Source organism: Chinchilla lanigera, unplaced genomic scaffold (assembly GCF_000276665.1).
Source record: "Chinchilla lanigera isolate Chin_1 unplaced genomic scaffold, ChiLan1.0 scaffold00140, whole genome shotgun sequence".
Lineage (NCBI taxonomy): Eukaryota > Metazoa > Chordata > Mammalia > Rodentia > Chinchillidae > Chinchilla > Chinchilla lanigera.
Window position 1 is genome coordinate 763,431 of NW_004955541.1, and position 19,534 is coordinate 782,964.

A 19,534-nucleotide genomic window follows, 5' to 3' on the forward strand; every position below is an offset into this window, starting at 1 on the left:
ATAAACCCGGGCTCAGAAAGTTGTTCTCCAGAGGTCCCCGGGACGCCAGCGTTGTGAGCCCGCGCGTTCGGGGGCGGCTGGGGCCGGGGTGGGGGCCGGGGCCTGCACCGGTACCCCCTAGCGGGCGCGCCTGGAGCCACCGGGCCTCACTGTCGGGGTCAAGTGGCCACTGTCGGCTGCCCAGTCTCCCGGACCCCGGGCATCCCAGCAGGGGTGGGGGGCCTCCCCGGACTGGCCGGTGTCCTCGGCTCACCTGGCCGGCGGGCCTGGGCGCGTGGCCCGTCGGTGCGCGCGCATGCGTGCGTGCGTGTGTGCGCGCGCGTGTGCTTGCGGCTGAAACCCGACACCTCCCGCAGGCGGAGGTCAGGGCGCCGGGAGCGAGCCGGGCCGGAGTGGGCGGTGTCGCGCTTGGGTGTGTCCTCGCGGCGGCAGCAGGTGTTTCTTGGCCGGAGCCCCGGAAGCTCCACCTCCCCAGCGGCCGAGCTGCCGCCGCCGCTCAGCCCCGGGTGAGATAAGCAGTTTAGACAAACACTGGGCGACGTTGGCTCCAGCATGTGTCGGGCGAGACGCAGCCGCGGGGCCCTGGCATGAAAGGTGAGCGCGCCGCGGGGGTGCGGCGGGGGTCCCCGGACGCCCCTGCCCGCCCACGCGCCTCCCAAGTTCGCGGGTTCAGCGGGGGCGGCCGTCAACGGCTCCGGCAACTTCCCCCGAGTGTGCGCGGCGATAAGAGCCGGGCGGGAGGCGGCCGGGGCCACCCTCCCCGGCGGGGGCGCAGCCTGGCAGCCCTCGGCCCGGGCAGGAAAACTTTGCGGCCGCGAGGAGGGGGCTGCCGGGCGTCTCGGGCAGGTGCTGGCGCGGGGGGGGGGGGGTCCCGTGGGGCCGCCCTGGGGCTTTCTTGGCCCTCCCCTCCCCCACGGGGGGCGGGAACGTTGCTTCCCGGGTCGCCGTCCCCGGGCACGGCGCGCACCCCTCCCCCGCGAAGATGGCCGCGCGCGCGGTGGGGGAGGCCGGGGCACATCCGCCGCCCCCCGCGCCCGCCCGGCCTTCCTGCTCCTGCTCCTTCTCCTGCTCCGCCTGGATGCGCTCCCCGCCCCCGCCTGCCGGCCGGCGAGCGGCCGCCCGAGTGGAGCCGATTCAATTATATTGCAGCACCAGAGACACCTCGGCCACCCGCCCGCCTGCCTCTCCAGCAGGCTAATTAAATTCCCTCCGTGGAGGCGGAGCGGGCGTCGGGCTCACCTCCCCGCGCCGCCCACCCGGCTCTGCGCCTCCCCTTGGGGTGCAGGGGGGGCCACCTAGGACGCGAGGGGCAGGGCAGGCTGGGGCCAGGCCTGGGATCGGCTGCTGGCTGGGCAGGGAGATGCCCGCGGGCCGGGCGTCGTGGGGTGGGAGCCCCCCGTGGAGTTGGGGGCCGCGGGCCTGGCCCGGCGGCACCTGCGCGCTAGTGCAAGGGCTTGCCAGCGGGAGTGGAGTCTGTTTGGCTCTGGCAAACTTGCCTTTGTGTCCAAGTGATTTCTAAATGCCCTGAAGCCAGGCTCGCCCCTGCGGGGCCTGGTCTGCAGCCTGAGGAGTAGGGGCCCCACGGGTTGGGATTGAGAAACACAGTGGGACCGAGGAGAAAGAGTGCCTTTGTAAAGGGGGCTGGAGCAAAGGAGTAGCCCCCAACCCAAGCCCATCTTCAGGGGCAGGGGTGCTGGTAGTAGGGGTGGCCATGTGTCCCCTGGCCCTGGTGTCAGCCTGGCCTCTTTGCTGGGATTCTGGGCCCCGGACCGCCACCCCCGGCCCCCCAGGTGAGGAGCCTGCTGCCCTGCCCTGCGCCTCCTTGGGGTTGTTGCTCATCGGTGTTTACGACCGCCCCCGCCCGCAGGGACGGCACAACCAGAGGCGCAGCTGTCTGACTCAGCCGCTCCACAGGTGAGAGAGCTCAGGGCGCAGGCTCTGGCTGGCAGCAAGATGACACAGGCTGCCAGGCGCAGAAGGAGTCACGCTTGCCCTCTCTGTGTGGGAGAGCAGGGAGCACCCACCCCGGCAGCCCTTGGGCAGCAACACCTCCTCCCAGAGCGTCGGGCTGGGAGGGGGGGTGTGCCCCAGCCGCCCGGTGCACGGTTGGCTTTTGTCACTCGCTCTGGCACCAGGACCCGATGTTGAAGCCAGGAGGGAATAGGGGACCCGGGCCAGCCTTGGTTTTGACTCTTGGCCTTTCTTCCCTGGAGCCCGGGGGTGGTGCTGGAAGGGAGCCTGGGGTCAGCCCGCCTCGGGAGGGGAAAGGCGGAGGGGAGAGGCCAGGCCTGGCCTGGCACTGGGCCCGTCTGACCACTGGTCCTGAGCAGGGAAGGCAGCAAGCTGGCCTCACTTTGCAGGCCGTGACCTGTTGGGGACAGCTTTCAGGACACTGGCTGGTTAGTGAGGAGCTTTGTGGATTCCCTAACTTGGATTTGAGAAGGGGTGAAGTCCATCCTTCCCAGTGCCAAGCCTGGGGCTCTTCTGAATTCCTCAGGTGGTGCAAATGCGCAGGTGGGGGCTGGGCTCTCTGCCCTGCTCCTTGAGGTTGCAGAGGCCCTGCTGGCCCGGGTTCACAGCAGGAAGCCTCCAGTGGCCAAGGCTGGTGGGGTTCACAGCAGGAAGTCTCCAGCGGCTCTGGCTGCCGGTCCTCTCCCCTCAGCCAGGCCTCTGGCTGTGAGTGACTTCCCTATGCCTGGAGGAAGTTCAGGCTACAGACCTAGAGCCCTGTGGTTTTGGGGCAGAAGTTGGCCCCCCCAGGCCGAGCCACTGGCCAGAGGAAGGGGCCGGATCTGTGCAGCCAGCCAGCGCCACTCCGTGGTGGCCACGGGGCCTGCCACTCCCAGGAGTCCCTGCTGCACCGCCTGGACTTTTATACTTAGAGCAGATGCTGCTTGTGCCCCTGCTGTGGAGGGCAGGGCTTCAGGCCAGCACCCCTGGATGAGGCTGCTGGTCTCCCCCTCGCTGAGGCACAGGTGGGACCTGGCCGCCACCTTTCCCTTGCCCCCAGGAACTCGTAAGGGCTTGTGGAGTCAGCTGGTAAGGCCGGTTTTTCCTGGCCCCATCCAAAGCTTTGGAATTCCCAGCCTGGGTTACTCGAAGTCCAGGGCCCAGTGGGGTTGGATGGGCGCCTTCGCGGGGTAGCGTGTTAATTACCTGTCTTGCGGCAGGGGTAGCGTCCTCCAAAACCACAGGGCTATGTGAGGCCTCCCTCACTCCCCCCTTCCTGGCGCTTGGGCTTGCTCACGCGGGAGAGCTGGTCTTTACCCTGCAGGGACCTGTGTTTCAGGTGACATTTCAGCTGGTGGCTGTGCCGCAGACCAGCCGTCTTGCTTTAATTCTCCCCCCACGGAGTCTCAGATCTCCAAGACCCAGCCAAGCGTGGCAGGCAGGGGCACGAGCTGCTGGCTGCACTGCCTGGGCTGGCCTTTGTCGCTGGGCCCAGGCCACAGCCTGGGAGGTGACACTACCCAGTGTTCCTGTCAATGAGAATTTATCGAGCGCGTGCTGCTGGGAGGTGTGCAGATAGATAAAAAGGGAGCGGCTCTTGGCTCGCCTGTCAGCCTGCCAGAAAGCGCGCTTGGGGGGCCTTTCCGTCGTGCTTCCGCGGCTCACCCCCCCACCCGCCACCCTGAATGCCCCCCTGTGTCCCTCCGGCGCCCTGTCCTGCTGGGTGGCCCCCTTGTGTGTTCAGCTGCAGACCCCACCTGCCCTCCTTGCTGGGAGCCTGTCACCCCCCAGGCCCACAGCCCGCCAGGCGGCCATGAGAGCCTGGGGGTGAACTGAAGGAACTTCATGGAGGAGGGGCGCAGAGCTTGAGGGTGGAGGTAGCACTTGAGGGTTTTGTGGGGTCCCAGTGGTGCTGAGGATGCAGTGCAGGGAAGCAAGGCTCCAGCCCAGGCGCATCCTTCTTGGGCCTGTACTTGGGTATCGCCTACAGGCCTTGAAAAGCACCAATGCCAGGTGGTGCCTTTGCTCGGCTCAGCCCGGCTCCTCAGGAAAAGGGGTGATGTGTTCTTTAACCCTTCACCAGGATGCAGTGGGGACATGGCTCCCCGGGAAGGTGACCTGGGGCTGCCCATGGCCGTGTCGGGGGCTACGGTAGGTGGGGGGTGTGGGACTCCTGAGCAGTGACAACAGCAAAAGCAAGGGATGGAGCCCACACAGACATCTGCAGCACCCAGTCCCCCGAGCAGTCCGCCTGGACCTGGGAGGCCTCTGTGTCCTGCCCGTGGGATGAGAGTGATCTCGCCGCAGTTGCATCTTCGGATTTAGGGACCCGGTGCCCAACGTGGGCTGGCCTTGCAGGGTCCTGGGCCGCTGGGCTCCTAAATACGAAGCCCAGGATTCTGGGAAGCTGGTATGGGGGTGCCACAACCTCCCTGCCCCCTTGGGGGCTGTGGCTTGGGGTTGGGGTCCAATGGGGTAAGGCACTTTAGCACAGGACTGCCCTTCTCCAACCCACCCTTCCTGCACGGCTATGGTGGCTCTGTGGCCACAGGCTGCAATAAAAGGCATCGATCCTGTGCTCTTGGTCAGCACCGTATTGATGCTGGACAGGTTAAGCCGTCCCAGAGGAAAATCCGTGTGTCAGCGGAGGAGGAGGGGTTTTGGGAGGGGCTCCTTCTCAGGCTACTCGTCCCCTCCTGGAGGTGGTGGAGCCCCAGGGCACCAGGTGGCCACCCCCACCCTGCGTCCTCAGTGGCAGGTGCCTTCCTGGGGCGGCTGTGCAGGGCTGAGCCTCAGTTTACTGTTTAGGGGTCAGGTGAGGTCTACTCAGTGTTGGCATCCACAGGCGCTGTGGTCAGGGCACCATGCAGTGCCTTGGGGTGGGGGCTGACCTTGGGAGGTGGCATCTAGTGACCCTAGAAGGTGAGGGGCCTGGGTCTTGTCATCTTCAGGGAGAGAATGGATAACAAGGCCACCAGAGCCACGTCGGTCTCCTGCAGCAAGTCAGACCTGTGCCTCATGGATCAGAGCAAAGGTTGGTGGCCAGTGTAGAAGGAAGGCCCTGCTTACACTGGGGTGCTCAGGCCAGGTGTGGTGGCACCTGCCCGTAATCCTAGCACTGGGGAGCCTGAGGCAGGAGGATTGCTGTGAGTTTAAGGCCAGCCTGGGTTACATACTGAGACCCTGTATTAATGTTTATCCCCCACCCCCACCCCCCAAAAAAAAGCACAGCTAGGGCCCTTCCCTGTATCTGCAAGTGATTAGATTCTTCCAAGCTCACAGTGTGCTTTCATTGTTGAGGGAATTTTTATAATTTTTTTGTTTTTGGGATGTGGTAGTTTTCCCATTCACTTCAATACATGAGTTGTTCCTGTAGGCGGCCCGTGCCACTCTAGGTATTCCAGGCCCCAGGTGGGAAAGCCTGCTCTGCAAGGGACGATTCGTGTCCTGCTTACAGATGAGCAGGGTCTGAGCCCACCCTCGGCCTGCCTGACCCGGCACCCTGCTCAGCCCTTTGGTCTCTGAGCTGTTGTTGTTCGTTGGTCTCCCGACTATTTCCGGTGACTGTTGGGCTGGGGGAGCCCGTGAGTGAGGTGTGCCCTGAGATCGCATCTGGTTTGGATCAGATTTTCCACGCATCCTTTCTCAACTTGGTCTTCCCTCCTGGACACACGACGCACGTCTTCTAGGACTGGGAGACTTCTCGGTTGGGGTGCTGGGCCCAACCCAGTGTCCAGTCAAGGCTGCTGAGGTTTCCCTGAGCCAAGTTCCTGCTGGCGTATGGAACCATGATGGCTCATCTTACCCCGTTCCATTTGATGAAGGCATGGAGGCCACAGCTGCCTGGGAGAAGCCACACGTGGGTTTAAGCCGGGTCCTCTCCTGGGCGGTGCTCTTTGGTGAGAGTCCCCTGTGGTGCCGGGTAGCAGCCAGGGGCCCAGCCCGCGGTCGGGAGGGAACAGCGTGCTGCTGAGCTAGATCCTTTTTTGTCGTGCTGTTTTCCACCAACAGCTGTTTGAGGGTGCGGTCTGGGGATACCTGCCTGTACGTCACTCAGTTGCATGCCAGGACCAGGATCTCTCCTGCCAGGGCTGGCAGAGTGGACATTGAATTAAATGGGGTTCCAGGTCTCTTCCAGCACCCCCGGACCCAATGGGGTGCATGCTCAGTGGGTTCTGAGAAGGGGAGATGGCTGGGTGTGAGCCACACACGTGAGCCCCAGAGATGGAGGCAGAGCATCTGTAACCCCCAAATCCCTAGTGCTCCAAAATCAGAACCTCGCAGTGCTGACAGGTGACCCAGGTGAAGAGGTCCCACACTGGCCAGCGATTGCACACGTGAAGTCATTAAAGTATCGTATGAAGTCACCTTGAGGCTGTGCATCAGGCACACCTGAAACCAAGGAGTCCCACGTTTAGACTGCAGCCCTGTCCCCAGGCTGTCCACCTGTGTGCGCAGCGCGCAGATAGCCCACAGTCCAAACTCCCGAAATCCACAAATCCACAGCGCTTCTGGTCACAGGCACTTGAGGTGCTGGCCCAGTTCGGGCGCCCCCGGGGGCCTGCCCACTTCCACCTGCCTGGCCGGCTCTGGCTAGGTGGGGTTCACTCCTCTGTGGCCCACACACCCTTGGGGCAGGAGGAGGTAGGGGGGAGCCCCTGCCCGGCCTTCAATGTTTGTGTTCCCAGTGGCGAATCTCTGGTAGGTTTTCTAGGTGGGATTCCAGGGAACTTAGTCACTGGTGTTGGAGGACACAACCAGTCCTGGGCCTCAGCTTCCTGCTCCGTTTGCCAGAAAATTCACAAGTTCCCACTGGATTATGGGGGAGCTGTCAAAAAGAGGAGAGATACTTGCACCTGGGTGGACAGACCCTTAGCAGGCGACAAGGGCGTTTGTGGTGCGAAGGAGGTGGCTGGGCGCAGGCTTGGGACTAGGGAGCTCGCAGCTCCTGGGTTCTGACTCCTGTGGGGAACCATTCCCCGGTAGTCTCATTGTGAAGCCCATCTTGGCCGAGGAGGGCTTGTTGTTGCTATTGAAGCACTTGATAAGGTATCGTCTGGCCCTGGAACGAGGGGCTTCGAAGATAGATGAGCCCAACTGGACAGCACCAATACAACTTGGAGTATTTTGGAGCTTCCCTATAACCCCTGTATTTCCTCAGCCCACACAAGCCTTGTTTGGGCCTGTGACCACAGAGCTTGCTCCTCAGTGGGGTCTCTGGCCTGGTCTCCCAGTTGCGGCCGTCTCCACCCTCAGCCCCCCCAGTGGGGGAGCGGTGTCAACTTTGGGAGGTGCGTTCTCCAGGAAGAGGTCTGATTGCCACGTCCAGCCACTGCAAATACCGGCCGTTTTGAGAATGCAGATAGCTGCACCGTGAGGCAGACCCTGGCTTGAGCTGCCTGGCCCTCTGGGGCACCCTAGCTGGGGACTCTTCCTGGAGCCCTTGAGGGAAGGAACGTGCGGGCAGCCTTGGCCCGAGGGTCCTGGCTGTGATGAGGTCACCGCGGGTCACAGGCTGATGATCAGATTGGCCTTGTGTGGCCTGTGCGGGCGCTGACCTGTGTCCTGAGGCCCGTTGTGTGTGAGGGCCCAGGACAAGAGGGAGGGGTGAGGACAAACCAAGGACGACTGTTGCTTGTGGGACAAATGGTTTTGTGGCTTGCAGTTTTTCAGGAGAAACTAAAATCTTAGCTTAGTCTGTTTAAAAGTGTTGCCTATGGGCTTCCATTTCAGCCACACAGCATGGCTCGGGGCCAGGCGAGGGCGGAGGACTGGGAGAGGAGAGCAGGAGCCTGACTGGGGCTGGGTCTCAACTGCTCCACTCTGCCATAGTAGTGCAGGGGACCTGGTGAGGTCGCTCACTCGAGGCTCCCCAAGAGCCAGTGTCCAGCAGCCGGCTCCCACCCCTCATCCCATGCCTGCGGCCCTGGGCGGCGCAGGTGCTGCCTGGCTTAGGGGTGCCCATATTCACATGATGTATCAGGCCCCTGTGCCTGGGCTTGGTCTCACTGTCCCCAGCTGTACATCCTCGGCCCTACACGGTCCACCCGTAGCTCCTATGTGTCTGTTGCTCTCTGAGTCCCTACGGGCAGTGGCCAAGCCTGTCTTGGTTTTGGTTTTCGGGACGGGGGCCCCTGGGGAAGGGTCTATGTGCAGGCTCAGCAGTATCGTCCTTGGTCCCTTGGAAGAATCAGATGCTCCGGGATTTGTGGGGAACTGGGGGTTACATGGTGGCCGTCAGGGCCGCCCTCCACGCTGAGGGCCCAGCCCTGACCCTGCTGGCTCCTGGCCTGCACCATGGAAACTTGGAGGCCTCCGCAGCCAGCACGGCCGGCTTGGGTGTCCGTCCTTGGGACCTCTGAGCTGCTCCAGGCGCCTCTGCCGCAGGCCAGCAGCGTAGCTGAAAGGGTCCTTTGTGACGCTCAGGGCTGGAGGGTGGCTGGTTAGCGCCTGTGCCAGGGCCCGCACGGGGCTCCCTCTGGTGTCACCTCAATCTCTGGCGGCTTCTGTCTTCATCCTTGTCCCACCTATAACTGGGGTGCCTGGGCACAGCAGGAGTGCTGGGGGGGGCCTCCCCACTTCTTCCAGGGCTGAGGGGGTACTGTCTAGGGGAGGGAACCTGGGGATCTGCCCAGCTCTCCTGGGCCTGTAGAAGGATACAAGGAAAAAAAGGACTTTCTGCCTCAATTTACCCTCCTGAAGACCAGGGGAGATCTGCAAAGTGATGGTCAGGGTGAAGAACGCAGCAAGGGCCAGGGACTAGCAAGGCCCCTGTCCCTAGAGCCACACCCACCAGCACGGGCGACAAGGCCTCGTGTGCTTGCCTTTGCTCAGATTGGGTTTTGGGGTCTGCTCATGGGAGAGGGGCAGAAGGTGACCCGACTCCTGGCAAGGGCTCCCCCCCGGCCGGAGTCTGTTCTGTTCCCTACCTGCCCTTACTCCCAGCTCCCCACCCTGCATGCAGCCCCACGTAGGATAATCGCGTCCAGTGTCCTTGTCATCTGCTGCCTGCTCTGCCCGGCCTCCACCCAGGCACCTTGGGGACTCCCGGGCTGTGTCCCTGAGCCTCTGGCCAGGGCAGCCGTGGGCGTGGCTGGCCTTTCGGCCCACTCCACACCCCCCCCCCCGTCGGTCCACTTCCTGCTGCCCTGGCCACCATGTGCCCGGTGGCCAGGTCTGGCAGGGCACCTGGGTCTCAGTTTTGGGGTCCCGACGGGTCTTGCGAAGGGCCTTTTGCTGATACTGTACCCAGGTTCGTGCACAGAACGCAGCTGGGCAGGGACCTAGGCACAGCTGCCTGGCCGCGGGGAAGGCCAGGGACAGACCAAGACCCTTCCCGGTCACTGCAGGACTGAGGCCAACACTGTCCTGCCCCTGGGCTGGACATGGGTGTCCCGGATGTGTCACATTGTTGGGGGACTCCTACCACTCCTGAAAGCCCGGCCACCTTGTGCTTGTTTGGTTCCTAGGGCAGGGTCTCCCAGAGTGCTGGCTTGGTCTCCACCCCATTGTTCCGGTCAGTGGCTGACCGGCCACCTGCTCCGCCTGCCCTGGCCGATAGCTGCTGCTGGTCATAACCTCGGGCACTGGCCTTGGAGCGGGTGATGTGGGCACGCCAGCAGCCTGGGGTCTCTAGGGGGCCTTCCTGGTGCGCCTGGAGCCACAGCCCTAGGCCCTGGCTGCTCTCCCCTCCCTTCCCCTCCCCACCCCCACCCGCAGAAGCTGGCTTTGCTCAGCGCAGGCCTCAGGCAAACATAATAATGAATTTATTACGAAGCTCTGAGGCCCTGGGGATCACGTGGCCCCCACGCTGCTGCAGCCATCCGGTCCTGCATTGGGGTGACCCTAGTCTTGTTAGGGCTTCAGGAGCATCGCTTCTTGGGGGGCCGGGGATCAGGGTAGGAGGGAGAGGAGGGGCCACCCTTTATTTGTTCACAGACGTTTCTGCAATCCTGAGAAAGGCCGGGGAAGGCTGGTTAAAGAGTCGAGTCCAGACTGCGCAGGCGGCCTGCCCTCGGGGCCCCCCTCGAGGGGTGTAATTATGGGGGCTGCCGAGGGAGGGGCCGGTTGGTGCTTGATCCAGGATGGCAGCGGATTCATCTCAGCCATTAGCTCGTAATTACAGCGCAGGGCGGGGCGCAGGCCACGGGGAGCAGGCATGAAAGGAAGCAGTAATTACGAGATCTGCAGGAGGCTGGGGGCTTGGGCCGCTGATTAACACGGCTGCGGACCCCCCAGTCCCACTGTCTCCAGCGTTAGGACAGTAGGGAGCCGTGCTGGATCCTTCCTGCAGGTCCAGGGACGAGGTGGCCTCGTGACAGTAGCTCCTGCCTGGCTCACCACTGTACCCTGCCACTCCGGAGCGTGGCCTTGGAAGTGACCGCATTAGAGTCCAGGCAGAGAAGAGCGCAAGTCCACTGGGGCCGGCCCAGAAGCGGGGGTGGGGGTCCCCAGTGACCAGGCGGGAGTTGTCGGGCACAGTGCCAGCAACTCTGCACCCTCTGGCTCTGGGTGGGTTCAGGGAGCAGAGCACTGAGGCTGAGGGGGGACACCCCCTGGCCCCAGTTTGGGGGTGCCCAGGGCTGAGGCCCTGTGGGTGTCTAGATGGCCCCTCCTTGGGGTGGGGGCAGGGTTGCCAGCAGGAGGTCCCCAGACCCAGGCTGGTCCCCTGGGCCACAGCTTGCCCGGCCCTCACCCGTCGCTGGCCTTGGCCTTCAAGAGCTGTACTTGTCCCTTGCTGTTAGGATAATGAGTTCATGTGAGCTGGTCACAAAGAAAGGACCCCAGGGTGACTCTGGGTGGTGGGGGGCCACAAATTCACAGATGCCTCCCTTCAGAGGGCAGGGGAGCAGTGCCCTGTGCCTGCTGCCCCTGGGTCACCACCAACCCTGGACACCTGCAATGGCCCCAGCGGGAGGCCGCCTGGGTGGGGGCGCCCCCTATCTACCCTGGGAGGCAAGGACTCTTCCTGGGGTCCCTGGGTCCCCCAAGGCTGGCCATCTGTCCTCGTGGGAGCAGTCTGTGGGCTGCTGTCCCGGCCGCCCTGCAGCGCAGGAGAAGTGCTAATTTTAGCTTCCCCTAATGAAGCCGCGCTTGATTCTATTTCCAATGACCTGACATCAGCGGTGCAGCTTCCCAGGCGGGGAGCGCCAGCACCATCAGGGATGGGTTCTGGGGGACCCCAGGGATGAGGAGGGGTGCTGGGCTTTGGATGCCCGCAGGAGTGTGGCAGTGACTTTGAGGTGGCCATGGCCAGGGAGGGCGCAGAGGGGGATGTGGCCGCAGGACCTTGGGCACAGGAAGTGGCTGGGGTCTCCACTGCCGCCCCATGTGCAGCCCTGTCCTGGGACGAGGTGTCCCTGAGCTCTACCCGTGGTCCCTGCTTTGTGCCAAGGCCTGGTGCTCTAGTAGCCTGCCTGTCTTCTTCCAGGCCTGTGGGTGGTCGTCCAGAGTGGGCAAGGGACCACAGCACCCAAGTCCCTGCCTCCCAGCAGTGCCCGTGTGGTGGCAGGGCAGGCACCAGGGCTTGGGAACCTGGGACAGCATCACACAAGTCCTGCCCTGGGCTTGTCCTGGATCCCAGCTGCCATCCGCCCTGGAGAGCTCCATGTGGCAGGCCAGAGGCTGCCCGGGCTTCTGGGCGGGGGTGGGGGTGAAGGCATTTCAGTTGCATGGGTCGAGCTGACCTATACCTGGTGGCCTCACCAATGAGCCTTCTCTGTAGGGTGGGAACATGCCTCGGGCCTTGGAGGACTGTGCCCAGCATCTGGGGTCTGGGGACATGGGCAGTGTCACCTTCCTGGCAGCTACTAGCTGAACCTTGCCTCTGAACGACAGTTCTACTCACCACCTGCTCTTGCAACCCAGGCCACCCTGGAAGCCACGCCACCCCTCTTTATTAGAAGTGAGGTGTAGCCAGGCACAGTGGCACATACCTGACATGCCATCACTGGGAGGCTGAGGCGGGAGGATCGCATGTTTAAATCCTGCCTGGCTAACCAAGTGAGATTCAGTCTTGTGATAAAAATAAAAAATAAAGGCTCAGGATAGAGATCTGTAAAGAGGCCCTGGGTCCAGTCCCCAGCGCTACAAAGAAAGAGAGAGGTGCCAGGTGTGGAGCCTGCTCGGGAGAGGCCGTGTGACGGGCAGCAGCAGGGGCGTGTGCGAAGCCATCAGAGTTGGGCGCGTTGCGCTGAGTGTGTACAGCTTCGCCGAGTCACTGCGGCAGCCTTGGGCTGTGGGGAGCTAGGGCCTGACCTGGCAGGGGCTTCAAGTCCTTGGTCCACAGCATGGTTGGCTGCACAGCGCTGGGCCTGCCCTGAGCACTGCCTGGTCCTGGTGCCCCGTTGATGCCCTGCAGCCTGGGGTGGAGGGGCGGGCGGACAGGCGGGTGGGCGGTGTGAGGGCATCGTCGTCTTCATTGTTCTTATCCCACAGTCCGTGTTGGCAGTACACATGATCATCTGATTCTTCTGGGGGAGCAGGGCACCAAGAGGCCCTGGTCTCCTCACTTCCCACTCCTATATCTGTCTTTTATTTTGCTTTTTTGTTGTGCTTTGGTGATGCTTTAGTGAAGCTCATGTGTCTCGTTTATTCCATTTAATATTGCGGCCTGGAGGTGCACCCATTTTCCTACAGGCGACTGAAGCTTGTTAACGGCAGTGTAGTACTCTGTTGTGTAAACGCCTTTATTTTCTTTCTTCATCTGTTGATGGGTGCAGGGCTGTCCTGAGATGATCAGCTGGCTTGTGTGGGCGTAGTCTCCTAGGCGGGTGGCTCCGCAGTCCCCTTCACTCGTCTTCCTGCAGCCCCTCATTGTGTTGCCCCGGGCACCTTGTTGGGACCCCAGGACCTGCCGGTTTATGCTGGTGCCAGTCCTCCGAGGTGTGGGGCTGTGTCCTCCTCCTTGGTGACCGGTGTGTCAGCCTTGCCAGCTGCTGCATCTGCTCAGGGTAGGGGGCCACTGGCCGGGCTGGGCTGTGACTTCTGGGCGCTGCGGCCCCCAGGAGGGCGTGTGGAGTGGAGCGGACGCTTTGGGTCTCGCTCTGTGTCAGGGCAGACTGGCCGTGGGTTAACCCCGGGCTCCCCTCATGGGGAAGCACCACTGTCCCTGTGTTACAGAGGAGGAAACTGAGGCACGGAGGCAGAGTGACCTCCTCCTCCTGGCCTGGTGGGGTCCCGTGGGTAGGGAGAGGCGCACCGGGTGCGCTGGGTCCCATGCCTGTGCCTTGTCCTCCAGAGCCATGGAGGGAGGATGTGGGGTGGCTGCACGGCTGCCTGGGCCTTGACCTGTGTCCACGTGACCTGCCACAGCTGGAGGCCAGCGCCTCGCCGTGGGCGCTGTGGGGCCCTGTGCGGAGGGCGGCTCTGGCTGCGCCCGCCCAGCAATGTTTCCTGCAGCGCTCCTGAAGAGCACTCTCCCTGCTCAGAACGGCGGGGGGCCGCAGGCAGGCCAGGGACGTCTTGGGGGCCCTGTGCCATCGGGTCCTCCGCGGGAGCCCTGCCTGCTGGGCTGTGGGGAGGCTCTGGGGAGCGCGCTCCCCCGTGTGCCGCCTGGGCTTGCAGCTGGGTGGAGGCGCGAGTGTGCGCTCCCTTCGTGTGACCGCCCCGCCCCGCTGTGGTTCACCTCCAGTGTGCACCCACGGGGCGGGGACGGCTGTAGAAGATGCGGTTGTGGGGGCCTGAGAAGGCGGGCTGTGGGCAGTGGCTGTGTTGCGCCCCCAACCCCAGCCGCACATGTTGGGTTTGCAGTTCTTTCTCCAACATGGGGAGCGGGCAGTGGCAGCCCTGCTCAGGGGTCTGTGTGGCGGCCAGCTGTGCTGTGGGCCCCTGGCTGGGCGGCCCCACGGCCCTGGAAGGCTGCGGTTTTTGTTCTGAGAGAGAGAGTTCTGAGCCTGCGGCCTCTGTGTCCCTCCTGGTGCCCCTTGGTCAAGGGCTCCTTAGGAGACACTTGGGTGTCCTCTGCGGTCCGCGTGGCCCTGGCTCGTCCCTCTGGGTGCAGAGCCAAGGGTCTGGCTGGGCTCCGGGGCACAGGCCTGTGCTCTGTGCCGGCGGTGTCGCTTCTGCGCCCCCTCCCGCCTGCATGCTCCCGCGGTGCTGCGCCCTCCACTCTGGGTGACCCTGGTTCTTCTCTTCCTGTTTCAGGCATGAGCCATGAGCCCAAGTCCCCTTCGCTAGGGATGCTTTCCACCGCGACCAGGACCACCGCCACCGTCAACCCCCTCACCCCCTCGCCGCTCAATGGCGCCCTGGTGCCCAGTGGCAGCCCGGCCACCAGCAGCGCGCTGTCGGCCCAGGCCGCGCCGTCCTCCAGCTTTGCTGCTGCGCTGCGCAAGCTCGCCAAACAGGCAGAGGAGCCCCGAGGTAAGAGGCGCGCGGCGGCTGCGCGTGGGGCGCCCTGCGCTGCCCCACCCCACCCGGCCAGGCACAGCCCCCCATGGGCCGCAGGTGCGCAACGGGAAACAGCCGGCTGCGCCCGAAAGCTGCGCTGCATGCACAGGAGCAAGCACGCTCCCTGCCCCTGGAGCCCAGCCTGCTTTGCTTTGCCTCTCTCTGCTCTTCCCCACTCTGGAGGCCACCATGGGGTGCATGGGGCACCTGCTGGGCCCTGATCCCTGCCCTGGCGCCCCAGGTGATGCTGGGGTGGCCCTCAGCCGGGAGCTGGTGGCCTGGCTGCAGGTGTGTCACTGCCCCCAGCTGGGGCAGGGCGTGACCCCGCCGATGCCTGCTTCCCTGGGCCTTTTTCTTGTGGTATGGGTGAAGGACCTGGGGTCTAATGCTGGGCTCCTGGTGTCGCTGTGGCTCTGACTCGCAGGCTCCTCCCTGTTCTGGCCCGGAGCCCTTCCCGGTCCCGATGGCTGTGGCAGCCCTGGGTGTTCGTCAGGTGATTGCTCCGTCAGGTGATTGATTTGTGGCTGCAGCTGCCGGGCCATGTGGATTCTGGCCAGGCCCCTTAGCACCCCAGGGCTCTCAGCTCAGAGGCAGGGGACAGAGGATGCAGGTGCCCTGGCAACCTCTGCCTGCCACCTGCCCTGTCCGGAGGCCAGGGCTCAGTGCCCCAGTCCCAGGACTGCAGGGAGCACCGTCCCCTCAGCTCTGTGGAGTGGACGGTGCCCTGACCCAGGGATGTTCCTTCTGGCTTCTCCGTCTGCCCCAGCTCCTGCTTGCTGCCCGGCCTGCCGAGGCACAGTGGCCTGGGAAGGCTGGTGGGCCTTGTCTCTGCCAACTGGCCCCTCCAGGGCAGCCAAGGAGCAGCCGGGTCTGAGGAGGCGGTGCCCTGCCTGCACCTGGCTGCAGGTGGCTGCAGGCACCCGCTGTAGGGCCAGAGCTCGGCGGGAAGAGGAGCTTGGGGCCTGTGAGGGGCGGGGCTGGCACCGGCTCCTGGCCAGCATGCAGGAGGGACAGGTCTGCACAGGTTCCGCAAGTCCCGGGAGGTGGCTGTGTGGCGCAGGTCTCCCTGGAGGCGGCGGCTGTGGCGGTTGGAGCACTCCTGTGTGGCTGATGGCACAGGCTGCGGCAGGGCCCCGTGGCTGGCTCCAGAGGTGGGCAGCAGGCCGCTGTGGTGCAGAGGCCAAGGGCCCTTGCTGGCAGAAGTAGAGCATGCCTCAGTGGGCCTGGGGCTCCTTCATGCTGTGGCCTGGGTGCTGTAGTGCCAGGGGCTTGGTGGCAAAGAGTTGGGAGTGGCTGATGAGGGCTCCGCTCAGGAGATACAAGCAACAGGGGACATGGGACGCTCTGACGCTGACACTCAGGGTCTGGTGGGCTTCCTGGTGGCCGCAGGCAGAGCCTGAGGCGCACTGACCGCTTGTGCTCCGGTGAGCAGCCTTAGCCAGCCTGGGCTGCTGTCACTGGGGCAGACCTCAGTCCTCTCCCCAGCACCTTCTTGGCCACACCCCAGGCCCTTTTCCTCGGCCTCCCTGGCGTGGCCCTTGCCACCCCTTCGGTGAGGCCAGCGCACAGCCCTGAGCTGGCCAAGGTGTGGGTGGAAGTGCTGAGGCAGAGCCCTTGGGCACGCTGGGGACCCAGCGCCTCCCACCGTGTGCAGGGCCTGCTGGGTAGGCGTGGCTGCGGCCTCTGGAAGCCTGCAGAGCCTGGGGACAGGCACCCGTGGCCGGCAGGGCGTCCCGTGTCCCCACAGGTGAACCTCTGGCAGGAGAGGACTGTGTGGCACAGTCTTGGTGAGGGGGAACCCGGCCTTTTTGTTTTTACTGTTCTGGGGGCTTAATTCAGGAGGTGCATCCCTGCCTCCCACCCTTCGGGGATCTAAGTTGTCCGGCTGACCTTGCACTTGTAATCCTCCTGCCTCAGCCTCCCAATGCTATCTGGCTGGACATTTCATTTTTAAGTCTTCTTAGAGTTCACACGCCATAAAAGTTCGCCCTGTAGGCACACAGTTGAGTGGTCGTATTGGACCCAGAATGGCACACCCTGCCCAGCCCAGGCCGTAGCACCCCACTTCCAGGTCCTGGGTCTGCCTGACCCAACCGTCTTCGCTGGGGCTGGGGCTGGGGCTGGCGCTGGTACGGTGTGTCTTCCTAGGCCCTGGCCTCAGCGGACGTCTGAGCCGACTGTCCTTACTGTCCGTGGCCTCAGGGACCACGAGGGCGTGCAGCAGGGCACCCACAGTCGGGCATCCACAGTCGGGCATCCCCGTGGCTTCCTGCTCGCAGGGCCCCAGCCCCGGGTCCCCTCTGTGGGCTCCGATGTCTCACACCACGCACCTTTCCTTGCTCAGCCTTCCCGCCCCGTGCTGGTGTTGGAGGTGGCGTCTTATTTCATTCCTCTGTCCACGTCGCCTCCGCTGCTTTGGCTAACATCCCTTTTCACGTCCTGAGGGTCCATTTTAAAAATTCAATTCAGACAAAGCGCCCGTGCCATCTCACTCGCACTGCCTGAGAGAAAGGGGGCGGAGGAGAGGACCTGGCTGGGCAGGTGGGCGCTGCGTGTGCTGTGTGGCCGGGCGCTGAGCTGCTGCTCTGGTCACCACTTGGCTCAGGGTCGTGAGGGCAGATGGAGGTCGTGGGGCCGGGGCCCCTCACGTGGCCGTAGTTCTTCCCTGCATCCCCTCCTGGTGACCTGCCCTGAGCGTGCCGCGTTGTCTGTCCCTGGTAAGGGGTGCGTGGCCTCTGGGCCTCCCCATGCCCATCTTCATTCCCTGGGTGGCACAGGGTACCCAAGCCTGCACGGAACCTTCTGGAAGGAGCCTCAGGCTGTGGGCCCACCGGAGCTGCGGTGTCACCAGGCTGTGTCCTGGCCTGGCTGCATTCTGTGTGTCCTTGACTGCTGCAGCCCCCTGCTGTCACTGTGGGCACTGGGGGCGTCCCCTGGGCAGGCCCAGCCTCTCCTCGCCTTGGAGTGACACCCCTTCTGAGCACAGTTCCTGGTGCCTGGGCCCATTCTGGGAGTGTGTCGTCCTTGTCCCCACCCCACCCCCCCTGCAAGAATGTTGCATGCGCCCCACCCGCCCCCGGCCGGCACCAGGCTTCGGCCCGAGTCTCCTGGCCTGCCCCTTAGCTCTGGTCCCCAAGGTGTCCAGCAGCCTCAGCCCTGCAACAGGCCGTGGGTGCCCCTGGGGCTCCGGGATCCCCCACACCTCAAGCCACCAGCCTGGCCCCTGGGCCCTTCCCACCGGGCGGACCTGGGTGCCCACCCCAGCCAGGGCCTCCTGGAGTCGCTCCTTCCCCAGAGCCCTCACAGAGTCCCAGCCGCCCCCGTCTGTGCGTGACGGCGCCGGGCTGTGCCAGGCGAGGCTCAAGCTGTGTGGCAATCTGCTGTCTCCTCGGGGACGCGGCGCCCGTCTGCTGAAGGCGGAGCGGCAGCCTGGAGCCCTCGGCATTCTTAGCCCACGCGACACCAGGGCTGTGTGCCTCTCGGTCCTGGGGCGATGGCCAGGACAGGGATGGGTGCAGCTGTCCACGCTTGCCCCGGCCGCTCGCAGGCATCTCTGGCTCCTATAGGCCAGCCACAGGGCCTGGGTGCCGCATGGACAGCTGGGTGGCCTCCTTGGAATGGTGGCTTCCCTGATCACTGGCGCTGTTAGCGCCTGTGAACCAGTGGTCACACCCTTTACAGCCTTGCCGGCGCTAGAGGGACAGGGCTCATGAGGGCGGCACTGGTGGTGGGCACTGCACGCCAGTTTCCGCCCGCTCCCTTCAGTGGCATCCGCTGGCTGCCTGCCCCGTCTTGTCACAGGCTTTGCAGGTGAGAGGGCTGGCGGGTCCGGTTACCGCCAGGTCCTCTGTGCTAGAAGCTGAGACCCTGGCCCGAGCATAGAGGCTGGGCGCATTGCGTGTGCTCAGGCGAGGTGTCACCCACGGGTTGGGCCTGGTAGGGCTGTTCTGCCACCGCCCACCTCGGAAATCCGCCTCTTTCAAAGAAAACAGCAGCACATGCGTGGGGGCGTCCCCACCTGGCACGGCAGCCTCGTGCATGTACCGTGCGGCTGGTGGGGCGCAGGCGTCTCCTGGCAGTGTCTGGAGCCCCATCTGTCCTGAAGCACAGGTGTGAGCCAGGCAGGCGTCCTTGGCATTTCTGTCTCCAGGGTCTGGGATGTGGGAGGCAGTGGGCCCAGAGGTGGGGACCCCCGGAAAGCAGCATGGACCCAGCAAGGGGCCGAGTGAGGCCCACCCAGGGCTCCACATAGGGGATGCCCTCCCCGCGGCACCACTGCCATTGGCCATTCCCCCCTCCTTGCTCCACGAGCCCCCAGCACGCAGTGTCTGCCCGGCCCCTGGGGACCCACGCTGGCTCCTGAGCCCCAGCCTGTGCTCTGTGCTCTGCGTGGTACCTCTTGTTCTCCAGCCGATGATTGGCCCTGAGAAACGTGTCCAGGACTGGCCTTGGCTGTGTGGGCATGGGACCCCAGCCCAGCCTGTGCGCCCGCCTCCCTCACCCTGCTGCTGGGCAGTGGGGCCAGGCCCGGCTGAGCACATACGGTGGCCACTGAGCTCCATGTTGGCCAGCATGCCCCAAACCCACAGGTTGTGGCAGACAGTGACCTTGGCACTGCACTGCCCAGCTGTCCCTGCTGTGCCCAGGCCTGTGGGAACTCCTGAGGACTTCCCCGCCCTGTCCTCATCAGCTGGTGCTTACCGGGGACCTCAGCCCCCAATGCCATGTGCTGTGTGTGCTTCCCAGCGCACCCTGGGCGGGCTGGCATGTCCTCGGGCCATTGTCACGCGCCATTCAGTACCTCACAGGGAAAAGAGGCTGGGCCAGGCCTGGGGCGACCTGCTTCTGTCCTCCTGGTCATTCGCTCGCTGGCCGGTGGCATCCTGCATCCTGCAACTGCAGGGCCCTCTGGGAGGCCCCATGGAGCCTCCCCACAACCCAGCAGGACCCCCACCCCAGCCCAGGAGGACGCAGTGTGGGGGCTCGAGGTGGGAGGCAGGGCCCAGGCATTCTTGCTGGGGGACCTGTGGGCCGGGCGTGTGGCTGTGTGGTGAGCCCCTTCCTCCGCCTCGTGTGTGTGTGGGGGCACATGCTCGCTGTCCCCATTGCTAGAGAGAAGGGTGGACCTGGGTACAGGAGAGACGTGACAGGCTGTGCCCTTGGGGAGCAGGCCAGGCATCCCAGACCTCTCACT

The 19,534-nt window shown here is 64.4% G+C and overlaps 1 protein-coding gene across 5 annotated transcripts in view; it reads left to right on the top strand.

Moving 5' to 3' along the window:
* Gse1 (Gse1 coiled-coil protein) overlaps positions 1-19,534 on the top strand; it is a gene marked incomplete at its 5' end in the record, with an annotated part of 290,460 nt that overhangs the window by 245,716 nt on the left and 25,210 nt on the right. For 4 of the 5 annotated variants that reach the window (XM_005410972.2, XM_005410975.2, XM_005410974.2 and 1 more), the window contains 1 exon segment: positions 14,095-14,313. In XM_005410972.2, coding sequence (XP_005411029.1) covers positions 14,095-14,313 — 219 coding nt within the window. 5 annotated transcript variants of the gene reach the window in all.